Source organism: Gadus chalcogrammus, chromosome 1, assembly GCF_026213295.1.
Source record: "Gadus chalcogrammus isolate NIFS_2021 chromosome 1, NIFS_Gcha_1.0, whole genome shotgun sequence".
Classification (NCBI taxonomy): Eukaryota; Metazoa; Chordata; class Actinopteri; order Gadiformes; family Gadidae; genus Gadus; species Gadus chalcogrammus.
In genome coordinates, this window is record NC_079412.1 from 10,993,784 (window position 1) to 11,015,969 (window position 22,186).

General features: G+C 47.7%; 2 protein-coding genes, 1 long non-coding RNA gene and 1 pseudogene across 4 annotated transcripts; 1 reads left to right on the top strand and 3 right to left on the bottom strand.

Annotated features, from left to right (window-relative positions):
- The window catches only part of LOC130390711 (semaphorin-3F-like), a 13,690-nt pseudogene extending 7,705 nt beyond the window's left edge, over positions 1 to 5,985 (top strand).
- Positions 5,986 to 6,309: 324 nt separating this feature from the next.
- LOC130390928 (uncharacterized) lies at positions 6,310 to 7,577 on the bottom strand. Its single transcript, XR_008896837.1, has 3 exons — positions 7,506 to 7,577; positions 7,210 to 7,322; positions 6,310 to 7,097 (listed from the first exon to the last, which is right to left on the bottom strand). It is a non-coding gene; the product is annotated as an uncharacterized LOC130390928 (long non-coding RNA).
- Positions 7,578 to 7,630: 53 nt separating this feature from the next.
- Positions 7,631 to 11,096, bottom strand: LOC130391612 (actin nucleation-promoting factor WAS-like). The gene is given in 11 exon segments (XM_056602213.1): positions 7,631 to 7,750; positions 7,878 to 8,218; positions 8,314 to 8,489; positions 8,807 to 8,984; positions 9,079 to 9,111; positions 9,208 to 9,237; positions 9,446 to 9,542; positions 9,665 to 9,751; positions 9,887 to 9,924; positions 9,927 to 10,026; positions 10,826 to 11,096. Coding segments are annotated over 11 exon segments (1,302 nt in total). The 5' UTR covers positions 10,928 to 11,096.
- A 398-nt stretch (positions 11,097 to 11,494) lies between these two features.
- On the bottom strand, positions 11,495 to 22,040 carry LOC130381451 (sodium-coupled neutral amino acid transporter 3-like). 2 transcript variants are annotated; one of them, XM_056589080.1, is made up of 16 exons: positions 21,727 to 22,040; positions 20,195 to 20,275; positions 19,112 to 19,199; positions 18,766 to 18,881; positions 17,698 to 17,771; positions 17,384 to 17,476; positions 17,192 to 17,273; positions 16,535 to 16,617; positions 16,284 to 16,342; positions 15,915 to 16,058; positions 15,511 to 15,590; positions 15,308 to 15,408; positions 15,054 to 15,178; positions 14,514 to 14,658; positions 13,344 to 13,447; positions 11,495 to 13,021 (listed from the first exon to the last, which is right to left on the bottom strand). In XM_056589080.1, exons 2-16 carry the CDS (start codon positions 20,221 to 20,223, stop codon positions 12,917 to 12,919), a joined length of 1,428 nt encoding a protein of 475 aa, XP_056445055.1. In that variant the 5' UTR covers positions 20,224 to 20,275; positions 21,727 to 22,040; the 3' UTR covers positions 11,495 to 12,916. The 2 variants fall into 2 exon arrangements, with proteins under 2 accessions (XP_056445055.1, XP_056445056.1); XM_056589081.1 differs by having other exon boundaries at positions 21,715 to 22,040.
- Positions 22,041 to 22,186: the final 146 nt, after the last annotated feature.

Here is a 22,186-nt window from a genome sequence, read left to right on the forward strand (position 1 = left end):
TGGGGTGCTCTGGGGCCGGGGGGGGGGGGGGAGGGGGGGCGAGCATTAAGTGCCTTAAACTCAATCATACAGCCCCAGAGACCCATGAAATATTAACATCCTTAAAAGCTAATCTTTTTCTTCTCTAAATGTACTAAGTTGGAGTTATATAGTTAATCGCTGACACACATTCTGACTGGAAGTGAGTTTTTGTCCAGCGAGCGTGGCTTAATTCACCCGGGGGGGGGGTGGGGGGGAGAGAAATAATAACCTCTGCCCGCTCGCTGGCATTCTGGATTACATACAGATTTAAAAGGCTGCTAACTGGTGTGTGTTCCCGCCGACCTCAGAGACGGTTAAGACCTTGTGAACAAACCCGACCGTGTGTGTTTGTCGGCTCCCTCGCCACAGAGCTGCTGGACACGCGCTGCGGCCCGGCCCTTCAGCTTCGCCTTCAACACCCAGAGACTACCGAATCATCTGATGGACCAGGACCAGGGCGGCTGCTACCTGGGCAGCCGGGAGTACCTGGTGGCCCTGGACATGCAGAACGTTCAACAAGGAGCCCCTCATAGTAAGTCCGCTCCTGCTTGGCTGCTGTGGCACTGCCTCCCAGTGCTGCTGTGTCTCCGCTTGTTCCCATAGTTCTGGTTTTCCCTGGCCGCCATGGTCCGCAAGAGGGACGGTTGTGAAGTCTGTGCTCGGGTTTAACTGCAGCTGTGCTTTCCTCAAACGCAGATCCACTGGCGGGTCTTGCGAACAAGAAAGGGAGAATGTCAGGATGACAGGAAAGGGAAGACAGGTCTGATCAGTTCTGTTGTTTGTTTTTTCCACCCCCTGCCTTTTCATGATGGGAATCTGTGTGTGTGTGTGTGTGCGCCGTGCGGAGGAAGGAAAAGAGCACGTAGCCCCCTGTGGTGTTTGAATCAATCCGTCCGTCCCTTTGTTGCAGGTGTGAATGTGCCAACTTTGTGCGGTTAATAGAGCCGGGAACCGCACCCACCTCTACACCTGTGGCACGGGGGCCTACCAGCCCATCTGCACCTTCATCAACCGGGGATGGAGGGCGGAGGTGAACACCCGTTCTGAAACAAAAACCAAAGAAAGAAACAAAGAGAAAACTTGAATGTAAATGAGTGGAAGAGGGCTGTGGCCGGCTCTGTCCCCCTTCACTTTTAACTGGCCTCAATCTGGTCCACGGCTTGTTTACTACCTTCCCCGAAGTTCCCTGGTGAGCGTTCGCAGCCGCCTATTTTTACACGTCCTCTCTGTGGCTAATCTGTTCCTGCAGGACTACCTGTTCAGACTGGTCCCCGGGTATGCGGATTCAGGGAAGGGGAAATGTTCCTACGATCCGAACCAGGAGAACATTGCCGTTCTGATCGGTAAGACCGACGCAGTGCATTGAAGCGTCTGCACGGGTTCAGCGGGTCAGCGGGGTGGGTTGTCGGTTCCATTCCCACCCTAACCTTTGCCTTTTGTCGTTGTGCTCGCTGTGTCACCTGCAGACGGCAATCTCTACGCAGGGGTCCACATCGACTTCATGAGCACGGATGCTGCTCTGTTTCAGAACCAGTGGGGGCCGGACAGCAATCAGGACGGGAGCAATATGACTCCTCGGGTGGCTCAACGGTGAGACTTTAGAGGGGGGGTGGTACATGCTTTAAAGGAGCAAGTACTGCTCTGGTAATCAAACCATTGTAACCTCTCTCCTGCGCCATCACCCAAAACATCCGTTGCCAATATTATTTTTCAAAAGCATTAATAAATAATTAATTGTGAATTATTAATAAAGGCCCACGCTAACTGCTCGATTCTGCCTTAGAGGATTTAGCGCGCGCCTGCCATGAAGGTTAATAGCGGTAGCACTTCAGTCAAGACCTTTGTTTAACTACGTGTTTGGGCGATTCACAGTTTTCTGTCCCACCACTCCGTACTGACGCGACTTATTCCAAAGATTAAAGAGCTATATTGCTATTGATGGATAGGATAGTCTTTTTGTCCCGAGGGGGCGATTTGGTTGCAAACAGTCAACTAACCAATAAACTCATAAAATACAAATTAAAAAAAGATTCCAAAAAACGAACCATTATATCAGTAACCTATGTCCCTAAGCCAGTAGAGGACCGTTACAATGGCTTCATCCCAGACTGGTATGTCCTCTAAGTAACGTGTGACTCAACTGGTTGAGCATGCCTATCGTCACATCTCCCCCCCACCACCACAGAGCCGGTGTTCCTGAGATCCAGCAGATCCCAGACAGGCGCAGAGCGGAATGACAACAAGCTGTACTTCTTCTTCCGTGAGAAGAGCCTGGACTCAGTGAGCGGGGCGAGCCCCAGCGTCCTGGCCCGCGTGGAGAGTGTGTCTGTGAGTCCAACCAACACGCAGGATGTGCTCCCTTTACAACGCTTTGAATCAAAGAACATATCGTTAGCCTCCATAGCATAATCGGCTAAGTCATATTTTGGCCAAATTGTGATATCTAACCTAAACTCTACTCTACAACGCTACTGATTCAGTGGCTATATCCTAAGCCAATCAGAGTGTTTTTTACATTCCATGATCACTATCTGCCTAGTCAATCTGTTTCCACTGAGGCATTTTTGACGCTCAATTCAGATGAACCTTAAAATACACTCAGGCAATTATGCTATGAGGCTAACGATATCATGTCAACGGTGTGGTGTTTTAAAGGTGATTTGTGCAGAAGCGGTCCCATCGCTACCGAGTCCCTACTTAATCATTTAGCAGCCTAAGATACCCCCTAACCACCAGACTATCTCTTCCTAGAACGACGAGGGGGGGCAGAAGTCTCTGGTGAACCGCTGGACCACGTTCCTGAAGGCCCGCCTCATATGCTCGGTGCTGGGGGAGGACGGGGTGGAGACGGCCTTTGATGAACTCAGTAAGACGCTTAATGAATTACACCGGCTCCCACGAAACAGGCCTTCAATGGAATCCGAACCGCATTCCCCGACGGGAGTGCTGCCACTAAGTGATGGATCTCTCTGTCATCCCTCTTCCAGGGGATGTGTTCATTCAGCCAACGCAGGATGAGAAGAACCCAGTGGTGTACGCTCTGTTCACCACCGCTGGGTGAGTCGCTAAGGAGGATTTATGTGGTCTATCTATGGCACACTTTGCCTTCAGTCTCTCTAGTGTGGGATGAGGAAGAGAATACTGGACAAGAATAGACTCGGGCCTCTGAGTATTGCTGTACCTATTTATATTTCAGTAGGCATGTCCCAGTAATCCCCACACTAATAACAATTCTGTGTGGGGTTTGTCGGGTGTGTTGTGTGTGTGTGTGCATACGTATGTGTGTGTCGGAGGTGTGTGTGTGTTCTAGCTCTGTGTTCAAGGGCTCAGCAGTCTGTGTGTACTCCAGTCGGCTGACATCCGCAACGCTCTTCAACTGACCTTTTGCTCACAAAACCACGGGTCATAACTATCAATGGCCAGAATATACCGAAAGATACCATACACCCCGGCCTGGCACTGTAGGTTTGATTCTATCTACCAATGTATAATGCACAATCAGATACGACTTTAAGGATTTTCCCTGACCCGCTCACATTCTAATAAAATGAATAGTGAATTTAAGTGAACGGAAGAAAAAACATTAAAATATAGAAATTTCACTTTTATAATTTATTTTTCCTAGTGTCCAGGGGTACTTTTACGCCTGCATTGACTCATCCAAGGACTTCTCTGACGAGGCGGGTGAACTTCATGCGAGCCCCACCCCCTCATGTTTCAAGCGCTGGTCATATCCTATCCATCGTCAGCCCCCTACGTGGATGGAGGATGCGGTGTAGACTACCGGTACATCCGTCATGGTAGTGGACCAGGTAGATTGCCGTAGATGGCCGCGATGAGGTGCTGTTATCTGGGGACAGGTTGAGTTATAGCTTGGAGTTCAGTTACATTAAAGTTTAGTTCAGTTACTTGATGTATAGGGTATAAAAGGGCAGAAGTGGGAAATTTGGCAACAATGCAGTATGAGAAAAAAAAAGCGTTGTAATGGTGTGTTTTTTATTTGTGTTTTGTGCTGAATATATTCTCCCTTTTTTAGCTCTGACGATCAATGGGCACTGTTCCAAAAAGTTAATAGTTCTGCCTAAAGACCCCCTAACCTGGAGGTAGACTTGACTCTGGCAGGCAGTCGAGGGGTTCAGGGTACGTACTTATAAGTCGTCAAACGAACAGCAGCTTTTGATTTGACGTTAGGCAACATTAAAATGACGTGTTAATTTGTTTTACAGAACAGGCGGCCGTGAAGACAATGAAAATATCTTCCAAAAGACAGTAATGGAGACACACCCTTGTTTTCCATAACATGAATCTGTCAAATTAGATCTGCATTTTGGTGAACTTGTACCGTATTCTTCTGCGTTCGTCCTCCCGTGGCCTAATGCTTGGGTTCCTGGTTGGTTTGCGTCGCCACAGCAACAGCCTGTGACGTGTCCCTGACGCCAGGGCCTGACCCAGGTATCCCTGCAACCGCTGGCGGGTTGTACGGCCGGGCCTGCACGGCCGACTGCTGCCTGGCCCGGGACCCCTACTACTGCGCCTGGGACGGGGAGACCTGCTCTGCCTTCACCCCCATCCACCAAGAGGGTCAGGGTGCCACACACGCACGCACACGCACACACACATTGCCCGCTACGCACGCAACACTCATTGGGTCTTAATCAAAAGATTGCAATTGTTACAGATTACCTTTTGAAACATTGCATGTGATCAGAGGGCTTTTATAATGCAAACAGAAACACAAACAGAATTTTAAACTCTCAATGGAAATGCATGCTATTCACGTGTCCTACCAGCAGGGGGAGATTGTGTGATCGCTGATGATGTGTTGCTTTGCGTTTTCTGAACGGCGAAGCCGAAGGCAGGACGTCAAGCACGGTGATCCGCTGCGACAGTGTCGAGGTTTCAATGCCAAGGGTGACTCAATCATTTGAGTTAATATTCGTACAGGTTTATTGGCCCCTGAGATCTATTACTGATTCATAACAAAATATAATAATATTATTATCTAATATTAATTAATTAGTCATATGTGTTCACATTCGCTCCATCTCTTCTGCTATGATGTGTAGAGAACCGGCAGAAAGAGATGGTGCAGTTTGAGTTGAGGGCAGCTAGTACATTCCTGGAGTGTGAGCCACGCTCCTCCACAGGCCTCCGTCAAATGGCTCTTCCTCCGAGAAGGGAGGAGGAAAGTGGTCAGTCATCCTCCTGCTCTTCCTCCTCCCCCTTCTCCCTTTCTTCTCTCTCCTCCTCCTCCTCCTCATTCCTCCCCTCTCCTCCTCCTCCTCCCCCTCCTCCTCCTCCCCCCCCTCCCCCCCCTCCACCCCTCCTCCTCCTCCTCATTCTCCTCCCCCCTCTCCTCCTCCTCCTCCCCCCCCCCTCCCCCCCCCCCCCCTCCTCCTCCCCCTCATCCACATTATGTGTGACTCATTTGTTTACTCCACCCTGCAGCTCAGTCGGGCCGGCGGAGTTTCTCAAAACCAACAACGGCATCCTCCTGAAGGGCGCTGAACCAGTCGGACGCCGGGCAGTACCACTGCCTGGCCACGGAGAACAACTTCAAGCACACGGTGACGCGCATCGCCTTGCGCATCCTGGACCGGGACATCGTGCTGGCGCTGACCTCCCGCGACACCCGACAAGGAGCCCCACGCTCCGCCCAAAATCCCGCCCCACGCCGCCCACCCCGCACGCACCCCCGTCCGCCCCCGCCGCACCCACGCCGTTCCCACCGGAGATCAGACTGATCCACCAGTACTGCCAGTCCTACTGGGAACAGATGAGCTCAAAGCAGCAGCAGCAGCAGCAGCCGCCGCGGCGGCAGCAGACCCGCAAACGCACCAGCCGCAGGCACACAGAGAGCCAGGAGAAGGGCCTGGGCTAGACACCAGCCGCAGGCACACAGAGAGCCAGGAGAAGGGCCTGGGCTAGACACCGGCGGCCGGGACGCTGGAGACCAACTTCCATTGTTACAGTGTCATGCTCCCCCCCGACCCCCTGACCCCCCCCCCCCCCGACCGACCAGCCGACCACATCCCCTCAACGTGGGACAGGTGGGGATCTCGTGTCATGAGAAAATATAAAGAAATGTAATATATTAGTTGTGAATATATATATTGATGTTAACCGTTTGGACGGTAATTTTATTGAGAAGGCGTAATGTGAGGTTATCATTGAAAACGACGTTGCATGCTTGTGTTCCTCTTCGCCGGTTGAAAGTCCTACTGTCTGTGGTTGTTGTTGTTGATGATGTAGTTGTTGTCGTTGTTTATGATGATGTTGTTCCGCGGTTGTGTTTTGCATTGTTGAATATCGCTGTCCCTTGGGTGTACTGCTTGTGATGGGTCCAGTTGCAGTTTAATGTGGACATGTGTAGTGACTTTGACTGTCTAGTTTCCTGGTGCCCTGCGCATGTTTGTTGTAGACTTGTATAGCGTACAGTGTTTTTCCAGTTATGCACTTTGACGGTGGTGGTTTTAGAGGGAATGAGGTCTTTTTTGCACATATATATGTATGAGATGATATGATGATATTTACAGTATAGGACATTTGTATGAAAATTTAAGGAAATGGGAATGATACTGGCTTAGACCTAACATAAATTGTCATAGATCTGTCACATACTGAATGTTGAAATGATTTAACTGAATGGTATGAGCGATGGCTCGTCTAGATACATTCTCATAACCGGCCACCATCAGCTACAATTTGAGTAACATAAAGCAGGCACCGACAATGTTCAAAATATTTCCTTTATTTTTGAAATGGCATTCAGGCTTGTGATATTATTCATTCAACGGTTTGTTTATATGGGACACCCACCCTGTTTAATCTGAGATTTACTTCACTCTCAATGTTTCAACGCACAAACAAGGGAGATATGACAAACCTGAAAAAAAGAAATCGGTGGACCACGTTGACGCAAACTCACACACACACACACACACACACACACACACACACACACACACACACACACACACACACACACACACAAAGAAACCCTAAACACAACCCTCCTCAATCGTCCCAATCATCGTCGTCATCGTCATCATCGGCACAGTCTCCATCATCCTCATCTGCAAAAACAAGGCACAAACACACACGCGCACACACAACACACACACGGAGCGTGAGCTTCACAAGTAACCAGGATCACAGGAATCAGGTGTTGCCTTATATAATATTTACCAGAGGAGTGAATGGTTTTTCCTCCTCTTCTGCATGACCATCATCAGCGCTCCCACGATGCCCTCCCCTTCACCCGCCGATGCGGGCGTAGCGGTCTCAGGGTACTCCGTCACCTGCAACGCAAACAACGTTCGAGAATACCTTTAAGTCCGATCCTGTCCCAGGGCGCCTGCAGGCACTTGCATTGTGTGAGCAGTCAGCCCCCATGCTGGTGACTCCCAGTCACCAGCATGTGACTCACAACAAGGAAATTAGATATTGGTCATCATTACATAGGTAAAGACTGGTTTGTTTACATTCTTCAGCTTCCTCCCCAGACGGATCTGGCTGAGCAGGGAGTCACGTCCGTCCGTGACCTCAGGCTCGTGTCCTCCTCCTCCTCCTCCTCCTCCTCCTCCTCCTCCTCCTCCTCCTCCTCCACCTAGCCTGGCCGCTGGACCCCCAGGGAAGGGCGGAGGGGGGGCGTGGAAGTCTTGGTCGTCCTGCAGAGGCTTTGCTGCCGGTGGTGGGGGCGGGGGAGGTGGGCCACCGAGATGAGCGGCTGCCGGGGCGAGGGGGGGGGGGGGGGGTCCCGCGAACGAGTGAGCAGGAGGAGGAGGAGGTGGAGGGGCGGGGCCATGGGACGACATATGGGGAGGCGGCGGCGGGAAATGCTGCTGGTGCGGGGCGTCGAGCTTGGAGGGGGGCGGGGGGTACGCGGGGGACCTGAACTGGGGAGGGGGCGGTGGTGGGTGACCGCCTCCACCGCCGCCCCGGCTGGTGGGCGGCGGTGGAGGCGGTGGACCCCCGTGAGGAGGCGCTGGACCCCCGTGAGGAGGCGCTGGACCCCCGTGAGGAGGGGGCGGCGGTGGGGGGCCCCCCCCGCGCTGGGGGGATTGGCCCGGGACGGGGGGCAGGGGGCCAGAGCGGCGCGTGGGCGGCCGGGTCGGGAAAGAAGAGGAGGGGGAGGAGCCCGGCGGAGGCGGGAGAGGGCCCTGACGGCCATGTTGGGGAGGGGGAGGGGGGCCGGCTGAAAACATAAAAAGAAACAGAGAAATTCAGAAGACATTAAACAATGCATTAAAGGGGCTGAGAACGCCGACCTAGGAGGCTCATGGGTCTGACCTCTGTTGACCTCCATCTTCACGGCCTCCATGCCCCCCGACTGCTGGATGATGTTGAAGATGAGCTCGGAGGTCTCCTCGTCCTTCATCTCCGCCTCGCCGATCCCCGCGCTGGCCAGCAGCTTCACCAGGTCCGGGTCCATGGTGTTGGGGTCCCAGCCCACGTGGCTCACATGGCTGTACAGGGACAGAGAGGCGGAGAGAGTGAGAGAGAGAGAGAGCGAGAGAGAGAGAGAGTGAGAGAGAGAGAGAGAGAGAGAGTGAGAGAGATAGTAAGAGAGAGAGAGAGAGAGAACGAGAGAGAGAGAGAGAGAGAGTGAGAGAGATAGTAAGAGAGAGAGAGAGAGAGAACGAGAGAGAGAGAGAGAGAGAGAGAGAGAGAGAGAGAGAGAGAAAGAGAGACACACACAGCACAAAGGTTTTTGATCTATCCAGTTCAAACTTGAATCTCCTCAGTTAAATACAGAGTATTATTCTGGCCTATTGCTGCTCACGTGAAGCCGCTAGGCGCTCCTATGTCGCGCTTGGTGAGTTTGGAGCCCTTGTTTTTTCCTTTCTTCTCCTTCTTCCCTTTCTTGCTGGTGGAGAAGGAGGCGACCGGCCCGGCCATGGAGCGGAAGTGAGAGGACTGAACGTCCTGGTTTTGGATGTCTACCGTAGCCATGGAAAAACCTTTTGTTCAGTGAACATAAGTCAGATCCTAGCGTTGAGGGTTAGCAGTGCTAATAAAACCATGCATATAGGAGGTGGGGGGGGGGGGGATTACCTTTGTTTGTCGGTGGTGGAGGCAAACTTCGGCCTGTTGCGAGTTATAGAAAAAAAGACGGATGTTAGATATTGAAGGATGTTGATTTGGAAATGGAACTATGGCATCCAATGACACTGTTTATCTCACCATTGGAAGACTGAGGTTGTTGTGTCTTTTCTGTCATTGCCATGAAGACAGGTACATGATTAATGTCAATAGCCTTTCAGTCAATATTAGTCATTAGTCTTCAATCAAAACATAAGGGTATGTTATGGCTGTGGAGATGTGCCTTTGAGATGCATGTATTTTGCATAGACAAATCAGGCATTAGGTACGACAAAGAGAAGGCAATTATTTAAATGTTGCAAATATTTACTTGACCGACCTCGACGGTTATTTCTTTGGTTAATCTTGTCCTCTACGACACGTTGGAAGATTTCCGCTTCTTGCGTACTGGCAAAGCTGAGCCCCACTTGGCAATCCTGTGTTGCATTCGAATAATACAGCAGCATGGGGGGGGGGGGGGCATAGAGTGTGTTATGAATAAGTGAATCATCTGAATCATGTGCATTATGAAAACGCCAAGAGTCAAGATAGGTCCTACATCAGCTGGGAATGTGTGGAAGTACGGCCGAGGACAGCTGTAAACAAACTGCGAGTAGAGCTCCTGCTCCCAGAACTGAACTCCAGCCTGAAACGATGACATCAGACAGGGTTATGCGTTCAGTAGTCGTCCCTGGAGCCAGTGATTAGGCCCTGGCCACACACAAGGTGGACGAACCAGTCCCAGTCCCAGTAGCTACTGTGTTCCTCTGGCTGTGTTTACCTTCAGGTCGAACACGCGTATGAAGTAGGACCTCTGGGGTTGTCCTTCACGAAGCGGACCACCCCCGTGTGCTGCAGGGTCCACACCGACGGGCTGTGAGGCAGGGCCATGTACAGCTGGACCACCGCGGTGGCCATAGCCTACACACACACGCACGCACACACACGCACACACACACACACACACACACGCACACGCACACACACACACACACAAACACACACATAAATACATACACATACACATGTAAATATACACTCGCAAAGGCATACACGCACAGATGCAAACATACCCTCAAACACACACACACACACACACACACAGAGGCAAGCATCTAACCACACACACAAACACACAAACATTGAAAATATGTGAAGTGACTACTTCCATGAGGAAGATTGGTGTTCACGTAATGCACATATAAGTCACTCATATAGTCATGAAACAAAGTAGGGGTATAGAAACTACATTTTCAGGCCAGCCTGAACCAACTTGGCTTGGTTTCCTTCAACAAGCTGAAGACTGAACTCACTTCAACTAATTAGAAACTAAAGAGGGCACTTCACCTCTAACTCTGACACCAGAGGAGGAGGAAACTGCTCAACTGCAGCTTCCTCTTGCGGCAGCTTGCTATTCTCATCTAATGACATCACACAGTTTGCAGCCTAACGTGTCAATGCAATTCACATAAGGAACCCAAAAAGGCCCACGAGTAAGATCTAATGCGACCTTTGGTAGTTCATTTGAACAGAGCAAGGCCTCCTGGCCTGCAGCCACAAGCTGAATAACCTGTAAGACTCAACATGCCTTACTCAATGCTCATAGTCTTGAGTAGGGCCAATACTAAAGACACACAGAGGAGCGCACCAAACACTGTGGTTAACATACAACCCGCCCCCCCCCGCCCACCCACCCTTCCGTCCCTCAGTGACAACTTACCGTACACCTTCTTCCCAGGAGTTCCTCCATCTTCCCGTTCTCCTCCAGGGTCAGCAGGGAGCTGTGGGTGCCCTCCCTAGCGCTCCTGGATCCCCGGGTCATGATGGTGCTGTGGCGCAGGGCAGAGACCTTCCCTCCTCTCTCTGTCGCTCTCTACACCTCGGCCTCGCAGTAACTAAGAAGCTGTTGCGAGCCAGGGAGTTTTTCTGTGTGTGTGTGCACACGGCAGACAAGAACAGGAAATGGACGACCGCATTTTTCAACCCGTTTCTTTTCTCTGTCTCTATCTCTCGCTCGCTCGGTCTCTCTCTCTCTCTCTCTCTCTCTCTCTCTCTCTCTCTCTCTCTCTCTCTCCCTCTCTCTCTCTCTGTGTCTCATGGGCTGAACCCAAATTAGCCTGATACTTCCACTTTTAAAGTGCTGCTCTGACAGTTCAACAGTTTCTGCTTTTTATGAGCAGGACTTGAACAACATCAATTGTTGTCTCTCAATATATCTATTTACCTATATCTATATATATATGTTTATTTATATTCATTTATTTATATGTATACATGCATGTACTATATACATATATATACATACACATATATGTATAAATAGCCTTACTTTTCTGATGAATTTCCATGAAATGTGGTGACCCAAGAATTTGAAAACATTCCCAGATAATATATAATACATTTTATTGACTTACAGATCGCATAATTCAAATTAATTTAAAAAGAAACAAGTAAACAACAAAAACCAAATACATTAAAGACACCACCAACACGATTGATTAAGGTCCATAGATTACAAATTGATCAATTCCTTGGGAGGGTTAGTGGAACATTGTTTTTACGGTCCATTGAAAGCACTTTTATTCTGATGGCTCTCCCTGGACATTATATCATTTGACATAAGGTACACATGGTTTTCTTTTATTAAAACCCATTCAGTCGGGCTACCCCAACCTGACACAAAATGGCTCATTTTTTGGTTTTGGTTTGCAATGCATTGTAGGTTTTTTTACTCAAATGGATAAAAACACAGTTTAGCTTTAGCAGCCTTTTTCTATTTACTTCTTCTGAACTGTGAGACAAATAAATATGAATGTTTCAGTTGTGGTTATCAACATTACCAACACTGACATGATACAGGTTCAATACAATCAGCTTTGAGAGGGTTTCTCTTGACTGTTAAAAGAGGAGACGACATGCTGATCGAGCCTTTACACTGACAGGAAATGTTTAGTGTGTGATTGTGCACTGTGCACACATACAGAGCCTGTCTAACCACAAGCTGCTAGATTAGCCAGGCTAATCCTTGTGACGCATTAACCACAGTGTTAACAATCGTGATACACTTGTTGGACAACAGTTAACGATGATAAAAAATGGAGGGAATGTTTATATGTAGAAACATATGTAGAAAAAGGGTTATGAGTAGAAAAATGTGTTGCCACTCATCACCCGTCATTGCTAGTCACGGTGTTGTTATCTGATTCAGATAATGACAGTTATTTGGCCTTTTTGTTGGGGGAGGGAATGAAATGATTGCAACATGCCACAAGATGAGTCGGATACTCCAAAAACAGCTCCAACTGGAGCTCCATCTAGAGGTCGAAGGTGGCGGCCATATCAAGTAGCACAAGTTTTAATTATGGCAGTGGCTGGTATATTCCAATCTATACACACAATCTGTACCATCTTTGGCAGTTCCATTTCATTGCTTCTACACCCTCACCCCTGATTCACCCCAGAGGAACCAAGGCCATCTCTATAGGGGTTTGCCAGACTCTGTTGCGTTTCGACAGTGTCAACCAACGAGTTAAATGCCAAACTGCAGTGTTAAGATAGTTATGATATGTGTGTTCTCTCTCAATGTGTGTGCTCTCCCCCCCCACCAAGCGTCAATGCCTTTGCGTGGTAGGTAAGAGGATGTGGGGGAAACCCACTGGGTTTCCCCATGATAAGAAAACAGGGCAGACGGAGGGTGGGGGAGGGGGGAAGGTTGGGGGTCCGTTATGGGAAGGTGGATGGGCGGGGGACCGGGGCAGCTTTGGTCGCCATTCGGTATTGAAGTACTTGTTTTGTCCGAGTCGGCGAGTAACTAGTGACCACCTCCGCTGTGGACGACTCCAGACACCCAGTCAGTGATGATGAAGGTCAGGCTCATTATCATGAGGATGAATCCCAGCGCAGCAAAGCACGCCGCCTGACAGAAGGAGAGCAGAGAGTGAGTCGATGGTAAAGGTGCTTCCAGCAGCAGACGCAGCAGCAGGGAGAGATGCTGAGAGTCAACGCAGTTTGAAGCTAAGCATTTGAAAATGCAGCACAGTTTGTTGATATAAACGCAAATGCAAACATTTAATGGGTGTTCCCTGATTAGCTGCCTGAGGATTTTAATCCTTTCTGTCTTTGTGCAAGCAGTGTTTTGTAAAAATGAGACAGCTGGATCATTTCTACGGGGTCCCAAGAGAGCAGTGATCATGTGGTCCTAGTGGGCACTACGGGGATGAAGGGGGGACGGGCTGTACCAGAATCTTTTTCCAGGACAGCAAAGGCTCCTGCTCTTCAGGAATTATCCGGATGTAGAAGATCCCCGGCAGGATGAAGATGAGGCTGGGGGCCGAGGTGGCTCCTGGAGGAGGAGGTGGAGGAGGAGGAGGAGGAGGTAGAGGGGGTGGAATTAAAAAAAGAGAAGCGCAACATGAGAGCTGATGGAGGGCAGCGGTGCAAGAAATCACACAGAACTCGAATAGAGAACACGGTCCAGATCTAAACTAGTACTTGTTTTCTTGTTTTTTTGTAGTAGCGCTGTCAAGTTCTGGTCAGTTGGTCGATTATTGTGTTAGAAAAAACATTAATCACAAAAACAAATAATATCGGGCTCTGTAGTTGCTGTTATAATAATCGTATGGTTCGATAGACTATAGGAATGTTTTCACAATTTTTAACTCGCCCAACTCGATGACAAATAAGTCGGTAGTGTGGCAGCATTTAGTAAAAAGAAGACAAAAAAGTATATATTTTTTGTTGTCTGTTAGGCTCTTTTTTGACGTTTGTGTTAAAAGACGCTCTGTGGCTCGTCAATATCACTGACGGGATATTTAGGATAACAGATAGAATAGAGTGCACTGTGGCAGGTTAAGTGAATCTAGAGATAATGTAATCATATTTTATTAAAATTTTCAACCGATGGATTGAGTTCTTCAAATTTCAGTCAACCAAGATTTTCTTTGGCTGACTTCAGTCTACAGTCATTTTGTAGGCACTTTTATTTATAAAGTTGACCCCTAATTTTTCCACTAATGGATTCCAGTAATGTAGACATATCAGAGTGAAAGTCAGTTTCAACTGTATGTAAGTATTTTGTACGATTTGAATGCATTAACCGTTGGGATCATTTTGTAGAGTGAGTCATATCCAGTTTCATTGGGTGTCAGTGGGGCTGCAGTGTGGTTTGTATTTTGCATAATGAGTAGAAATATCGCCCCAACAATGTCTCTGTGGAGGAGTGTGGCTACCCCACGGCTCTGAGGCTGGAATACCCCTCTAGTCACATGGGACTCAGGCGGGCCCCTCGATTGGCTGTCTTGAGACGTGACCTTTTGCTTTAGAGTTCTCAGAGACTCAGGTTCAGGCCTGCAGGCCTAACGGAGGGGCAATGTAACCACGTCGACCACTTCAACTAGGTGATGGCGTACCGATGAGGCCGAAGATGTCGCGTATGGAGGGCACCAGGATGACCAGCAGGTTGACGATGACCAGCAGCACCACGGCGATGGCGATGTGCCGCGCCCAGTGGAAGGGCTTGTCCGGGCAGACGATCTGGATGATCGCCCTGCGGATCTGAAGGATGCAATGAATATGCGGTTCGTTATGAAATGTACATCGTTCCGTTTTCCCTGGTCGATGCTGCAGGACGCTGTCCTTGCACTAGGGGGTTAATGGAGGGAGGAGCGGGGGGGGGGCCAAACACGGTCAGACACACAAATAGAAACAAACAACGTGCAAACCATTTACTGTTTCAAATGATCCTCATTAGTTGGGGGGATGGGAGAGGAGAACATTCATTGACCACACAGACCACATATCTGTTAACCACCTCACTGATCCCACGAGACTCAGACACACGTGCAACCTAAAGTCATGAGACCTATTTTGGGTCACTCGGCTGACGTGAGGTTCTGGATTTGTCGATGTGTGTGTGTGTGTCTGTGTGCGCGCGTGTGCGTGTGTCTCACCGGGAACAGGACCACGGGGACGGTGAGAGTGACGGCCACCAGCACGGCCAGACGCACGCACAGGAAGAGCGCGTCCAGGGGGTCCACCAGGCTGTAGGTGTGTAGGAGCTCCGGCTCCACGCCCACTGCACACGCCAAGGCAGAGAGCAGCAGGGGTCAGAGCTCCTCTTAGGCAGCAATGCATCTGGCAGGAATGGTAATGCATATTCTTTGACTTGACGGCATGACTTATAGAAGTGTCGTTAGGGCCTTACTATAAAAGGTGAGGTAGCCGAACAGCGCGGTGAGCAGGTACATGACGAACATGGCCAGGATGGAGATGTTGGCCACTCTCTGCATCCGCTTCTTGTTAGCACTGAAATAATAAGAAGAATAAGCAAAGGTAATTACAAATCTGGATATTCTATCTTTTCAAAGCAGAGTGAGCAGTGCTGTTCTGGTTGGTGTGTTGACCCACTCTCTGAGCTCTGTGTAGATGGGCAGCACCTCCGGGTGACAGACAAAAGCAAAGGCCAGGATGGGGATGGTGTACGCCGTCTGGAAACACAAACAAACAAACAGCTTTCAGGCGAGACCAAGTGGCTTGTTGGATCAAAGCCACAATACACCTTTCCCCCCCCCAAAAAATTGAAATGCCCAAGTCTGTTTCGCTTGATCGTTAGTAATAGTATGTGGGCTGAAACAGGAAATACTGAATCGAAAAACAATATAGACATTTGTGTTCATTATCTCACTTTTGGACATGATATTGAGACTAGAAATACCTCCCCAGGATGATGTCTTGGAGCCTCTCCCATAAGACGTTACCCAGAACACAGAACTGAAAGGGGAATCGAAAAAGTGGTGGAGGGATTGCCTGACCTGGGAGTTGTAGGTGAAGAACTTGGCCAGACAGAAGTCGTCGTCCATCAAGCCCGTTTGGTTAACAGGAGCAATGAGCGATTCAGTCATGTTGTTACCATACCCAGGCAGGGGACAAGGGATGTTGAACTTCTTGTAGATGACCTGATAAGCACAAACAGGAGACACAGACACAAAATACATGCAATTATATGAAAACACAAAGCAAATAAACAAGGATAATTTATATGATCTATCATTTATATGATATATAATCGGAATAACTAGAAAGGAGGGATACTTTAAGTATAGAGTACCGTGTATCTCATTGAGGATTTAATTCAATATTTGTAGCAATAACAGAATGTTGTTGTGTCTGTAAAGACTCACCGAGATGAGGAAGAAGACCATGCAGGAGAGAGAGAAGCCACTTGTGTAGCCGAGGTAACCTGGACACCACAAGCACAACAGTAAAGGACAAAACTTGCAAAACATCTGCCAAGACAGATTCTGCTTCGAATAACCAGGCCCTTTGAATGTCAGCGACTTATTGTTAAAACATACAATAATGGACACGGATGACAGAACTGAAAGATGCTGTTGCTAGACCAAAGAATGAGGAGATGAGATGGAACACGTACCGAGGCGTCTCATGAGCGATAGAGGGAGAATGAGGGTGGCGCTAACTATCATGATCAGGTAGTTTCCTTCCAGGAACCATTCTCTGGGATGACAAACACATGGACATGGGTTCAATGCCCCCGTAACACCACCCAGCTACCCAGTGAGCTACATACGTACACAGCACACACCCCCCACACACACACACACCAGTCTGTAGCTACATACCTAGACACCACACACACCAGCCTGTAGCTAGATACATACACACCACACACACACACACATACACCAGCCTGTAGGTACTCAGTGAGCTACATACGTACACACCACACATCACACACACACACACACACACACACACACACACACACACACACACACACACACACACACACACACACACACACACACACACACACACACACACACACACACACACACACACACACACAAAACACACACACACACACACACACACACACACACACACACACACACACACACACACACACACACACACACACACACACACACTATCCTTTAGCTACTCATTGAGCTACATACACACACACCACACACACACACACACACCACACACCAGCCAGTAGCCACTCAGTGAGCTACAGACGTACACACCACACACAGACTCCTGTAACTCATTTGCATGGGCTTACCCTGTGTTCCCTTTTTGGCCCAGGAATGCCTGGATGACCAACGGCAGCTCAGACTTCACAATGAACAGGTAGCTGGACATGGCTGAAAGAGAAGGGTCCACGGAGAAAGAATTAGGAAGACATTCTTACTAAGGAGGAAGGACGTAGTGATCAGTTAACAGTAGAAGGTAGATAGATGAATGGTTCCTTCACCTCCGATGTTGTGGACGGTGATAATAGAGGCTGCCACCACTTTGCCTGGCTGACCGAATGCTCGGTTCCCAAGCTGCTCGTACGCCCGGATTCCTGACATCACAAACACACACACACACACACACACACACACACACACACACACACACACACACACACACACACACACACACACACACACACACACACACACACACACACACACACACACACACACAAACACACACGTTATGTATGGCTGGTAGATTACAGTTTTGAAGACCATACACAGCAAATTCTCCAATGGCAAAAGCTCATTCGTCTGCTAAACCTACCGACAACTCCAGCGCTTTTCAGCAGCAGATGGATGGAATAGGCAGACAGGACAGCAATGGCGCACAGCAGAATTCTGAAACACAACGGGGGACAATGTATTGTGAATATAGTGCATTATGAATACATACAGCTAAACAATCATTTACGGCTCCAAACTCTTTAAAATGCTGCCCTATGGTTTATGATACTATATAGCTATAGTTTACTAGAAAACCACATTGTTCAATACTCGATTCTGATTGGTCAACGACATTCCACGGGTGTGCATTATTTATCAATAACGGGAGACCTCTGCCTTTAAGCCTTTCCAGATGAATTCTCTACAAATCTACCATTCACAAAAACTGTTGACGCACCTCGACAATATTCTTCAATCCCCAGGGAGGAAGGTTTACATTTCAGCTGATATAAGTCGATAATAACGATACAGATGTAAATCATTGCAGGGTGTCTATCATTGGGGAATATTGTACAATGTTATTGTATAACGTACTTTGGCGTTGCTTAGGGGTTGCATCCCCACTCCAAAGTATGTTATTGTCCAATAAGGGGAGACCCAGCCGTGGGTCATTCATGACATAAGTTAATCACTTTTCTCTCACTCCAAGTGGTGAAGATGCCCTCCGCTGCCACACAGATGGAGATTAGACAATGACGTTTGTCCCCCTCCCCCAACTACAATACAAAGTGCTGATCCAGGCCACCGGGCCAGTGATCATGCTATATTTAACCGCTCAAATCTGATTTAGCCAACCAGTGTGTGTGCATGGTGTGTGTATGAGCTGTCATACACACACTCTGACAGATCAGTCTGTACTACTAACACCCAATTATACAAGAGAGATACAACACATCCTGTCCTGCGTATGCGCACACGCCCACACACACACACACACACACACACACACACACACACACACACACACACACACACACACACACACACACACACACACACACACACACACACACACACACACACATACATACATGCATACAACCCAAACACACATGTCTTAAGAATGTACCAGCCAAACGAAGGATGTTGTCTTTGGCCAGTGACTTACATAAAAAGAACGATTCCAGTGTTGGACATGGCAAAAGCCAGTCCCAGGATCCCGCTGCCCATGATGGCATTGCTGAGGTTGAAGATGGACATTCCAAAGGAGGTCTTCCCTTCAAACTGTACAAGAAAGACATCAGAGCACACGATATTAGCACATAATTACACATCCAACATATTTGGACATATTTTGTTGAACACTGTGCTACAGCTACATGTGCTACATGGGTTGACTGATATACTTTGGTATTTGGCATGGTATTTTGATATTATATTATTACATTGTTAATGGATGGCTTATTTGGTTTGTTATTTGTTGTTGCTGTGTGCCGCAGTGCGTTGGTACTTACGTCTGTGAATCTGTTTTCTTTTTTAGGGAGACCATCTTTCTTAGGCAAAAACTCATCATGTTCAGCCACTGACTCCAGGCCATCAAATCTGTATAATAACAAAATAAATAATGCATTGAAAAATGAAGAATAATGCTTTAAAATTAGTGCCTCACATTCACCCATTCATACACACATTCATATGGTTGTTTGCTTGCATTGTTGCCTCCACCGATGGTGGAGGCAACAATGCAAGCAAACAACCAGCTTCGGTTACAGCTCCTGCTCCTGTTACTGCTCCTGTAACTGCTCCTGTTACTGTTACTGTTACTGCTCCTGCTCCTGCTCCTGCTTCTGTTACTGTTACTGCTCCTATAACTGCTCCTGTTACTGATCCTGCTCCTGTTACTGATCCTGTGACTGCTCCTGTTACTGCTCCTGCTCCTGTTACTACTCCTGTAACTGCTCCTGTTACTGATCCTGCTCCTGTTACTGCTCCTGTAACTGCTCCTGTAACTGCTCCAGTTACTGTAACTGCTCCTGCTACTGCTCCTGCTCCTGTTACTGTAACTGCTCCTGTTACTGCTCCTGCTCCTGCTCCTGTAACTGCTCCTGCTCCTGTTACTTCTCCAGTTATTGTTACTGCTCCTGCTACTACTCCTGCTTCTTCTCCTGTTGCTGCTCCTGTTAATGCTCCTGCTTCTGCTACTTCTCCTGGTACTGGTCCTGTAACTGTTACTGCTCCTCTTACTGCTAATATTACTACTTATAATAATTGTTATAATATTCATAATAATAACACTAATAACAATAATAACAAATTGTAATACCAAAACCACTTTCATAATAAAGAGGAAGGAGACAAAGTATTAAAGTAACATGGACACAATGGGGCACAAATGAGGAATGATGTACGAATGTTTAGTATCAGATTGGGACTCAAGTGTGCCACAAGAGGGTGTTTGTGAGGTAGTGACCAATAATGTTTAAAAAGAACAGATCGGATCAGTTTCGGTTTGTCGTTGGCTAGATGATGCTTCTTCCCTTTGAGCGTTTTTATCTTATATAGTGAATTAATAAATACATGTAATAAGGGAACCTTACTCGTGTCCATTCATCTTCTGAAGCTCCATGCTGCTTCCTGGTTATCCGATCACTATGGTTACGGGTCTTGGATGTCACAACCTTGGATGGGGAGAAGGAACATGAAACATGACGGTGAACTTGGTCCTCGATAGGGCTGCATTCCTTCCACTCATACTCAGCAAACTAACTGCTGTCCCTTTAGATACGTGCTGGGGTCTCTTTATGTACTTAGAATAATGCTAGCGTCTCATAAACTAATAGGATCTAGGCTTCACCACATGCTGACCGCAAGGAACTACTGACACACAGACCGTAAAGCGTTAAGTAAATATCGTTGAAGCGTGGAAACTTTCTTGCACCGTCCACATAGCGTGATAAAGCCGTGCTTGGACAAATTTCCTTTCAGACTTTATCAGGCCATATTCTAAACACAACCAACAGAACCAGATAACACTCTATATTGATGCAACAAAGATTTTAGATAGACTCTAGATATTCATCAGGGGTCCAAAATATATATTACAATCACAATAGTTGAATTTTTATCTACATTGGGGACTGTTGTGGCAGGAAATACCAAATGTTTGTATAGGAATTGTTGATCTCCAGTGAATCAAGACAAAGCATGGCATGGAGAAACTCGTGAAGAGTGTGTACTTCTGCCCTCTGCTACCTCTTGGTCCCGAGACAAGCCACTCCTCTTTGTCAGGCTGCCCTCAAGCTTTCATGTCTGACCCCCGGGACAAAACTGTACACTTGTCTGTGTCTGCTCCATTCACATGAAACTGGAATTTCATATTTTCCTACGCCCTTCCCTGAACTGTCCTGAACTGATTTTGTTACAATGTGTCTGTGGCTGGTCTCTCTGCGTGCTGGCCCAGAGATATAAAAACAATAGGCCTCTGTGGTAAAGGGTATCAATTAGTCTAAACACTGGTTTGGCTGGTCTACTGCATCATGGCCTTGGGTCAAGTTGGTCAGAGTAACTTTCCTTAGCAACCGAAATTCCCATGGCCCACAGCCAGGATATAGAACCAGAAAGACCGTCTCAACTGTCGACAATTCTGTAGATATCATGTTGGACTACATAGCTTTTAATATTTTAACAAAAAACAGTGTGTAGGCCTATTAACGATTTAGAATAGATAGAATAGATTTTTGTATAATTTAGAAATTGTAGAAGAACATAGTGGTTAAAAAAAGGTTATAATTTTTGAAATATTGAATTCATGACATACTTTGCTATTGAGTAATCGTGGGGACAAGAATGTTTCAATATAATCCATAAAGGGGATGGTATTTCAGGCCTGAAGAAAAAAAAAGTTCAATATCCTTATATTATTAAACAAATCTTTAAAATAATGTAAAAATCCCTAAAAGCCCTCGCTATTACTGTATATCTTGACCAATTATTCCCATTAGAAACAAGCGATATCTCCGAATGTGAAGCACATGGCACATGATGCAAGAACCACTCCGTATTGACAGTCGGCTTTTCATTTAACACCTACAACACTAAGAGACGCAGTACAACTCACACATTCGCTTACCGCGGTAGACAGAGACGAGGGTGTTTTTCCTTATTAAATCAAAATTGGTTTCATGTTGATAATAAGGGAAAGATAGGTTCAAGTCTCTCTAATTCGGCTACTTGTCAGCCAGACTGCTCGTAAGGTTATCCCCTGGCTGTCGCTCTCTCTGAAGTCTCTTAAGGAAGAGAGTTCAGCTCACAAGGAGGGATGAGAGCTCGGGAAAGGGTCACACCCCTACTGTTAACCCTTTGTACAGCTGCCCCCATACTGTGTCCTCAGATACCTGTCGATAGGGGGGCGGATGGGGGTCTATTGGGGTGGAGTAGGCTATTTCACACGCTCAAACTATAGCGTAAAAGTAGAACATAGTAACGATAGACGATTACCAAACAAAAACACGCCTGGTAAAAAGGTGGAGCTTAGCGGGGAGTATTTTAGGTTTTGTTACAGTATGGGCGGATACTATTGACAGTTTAAA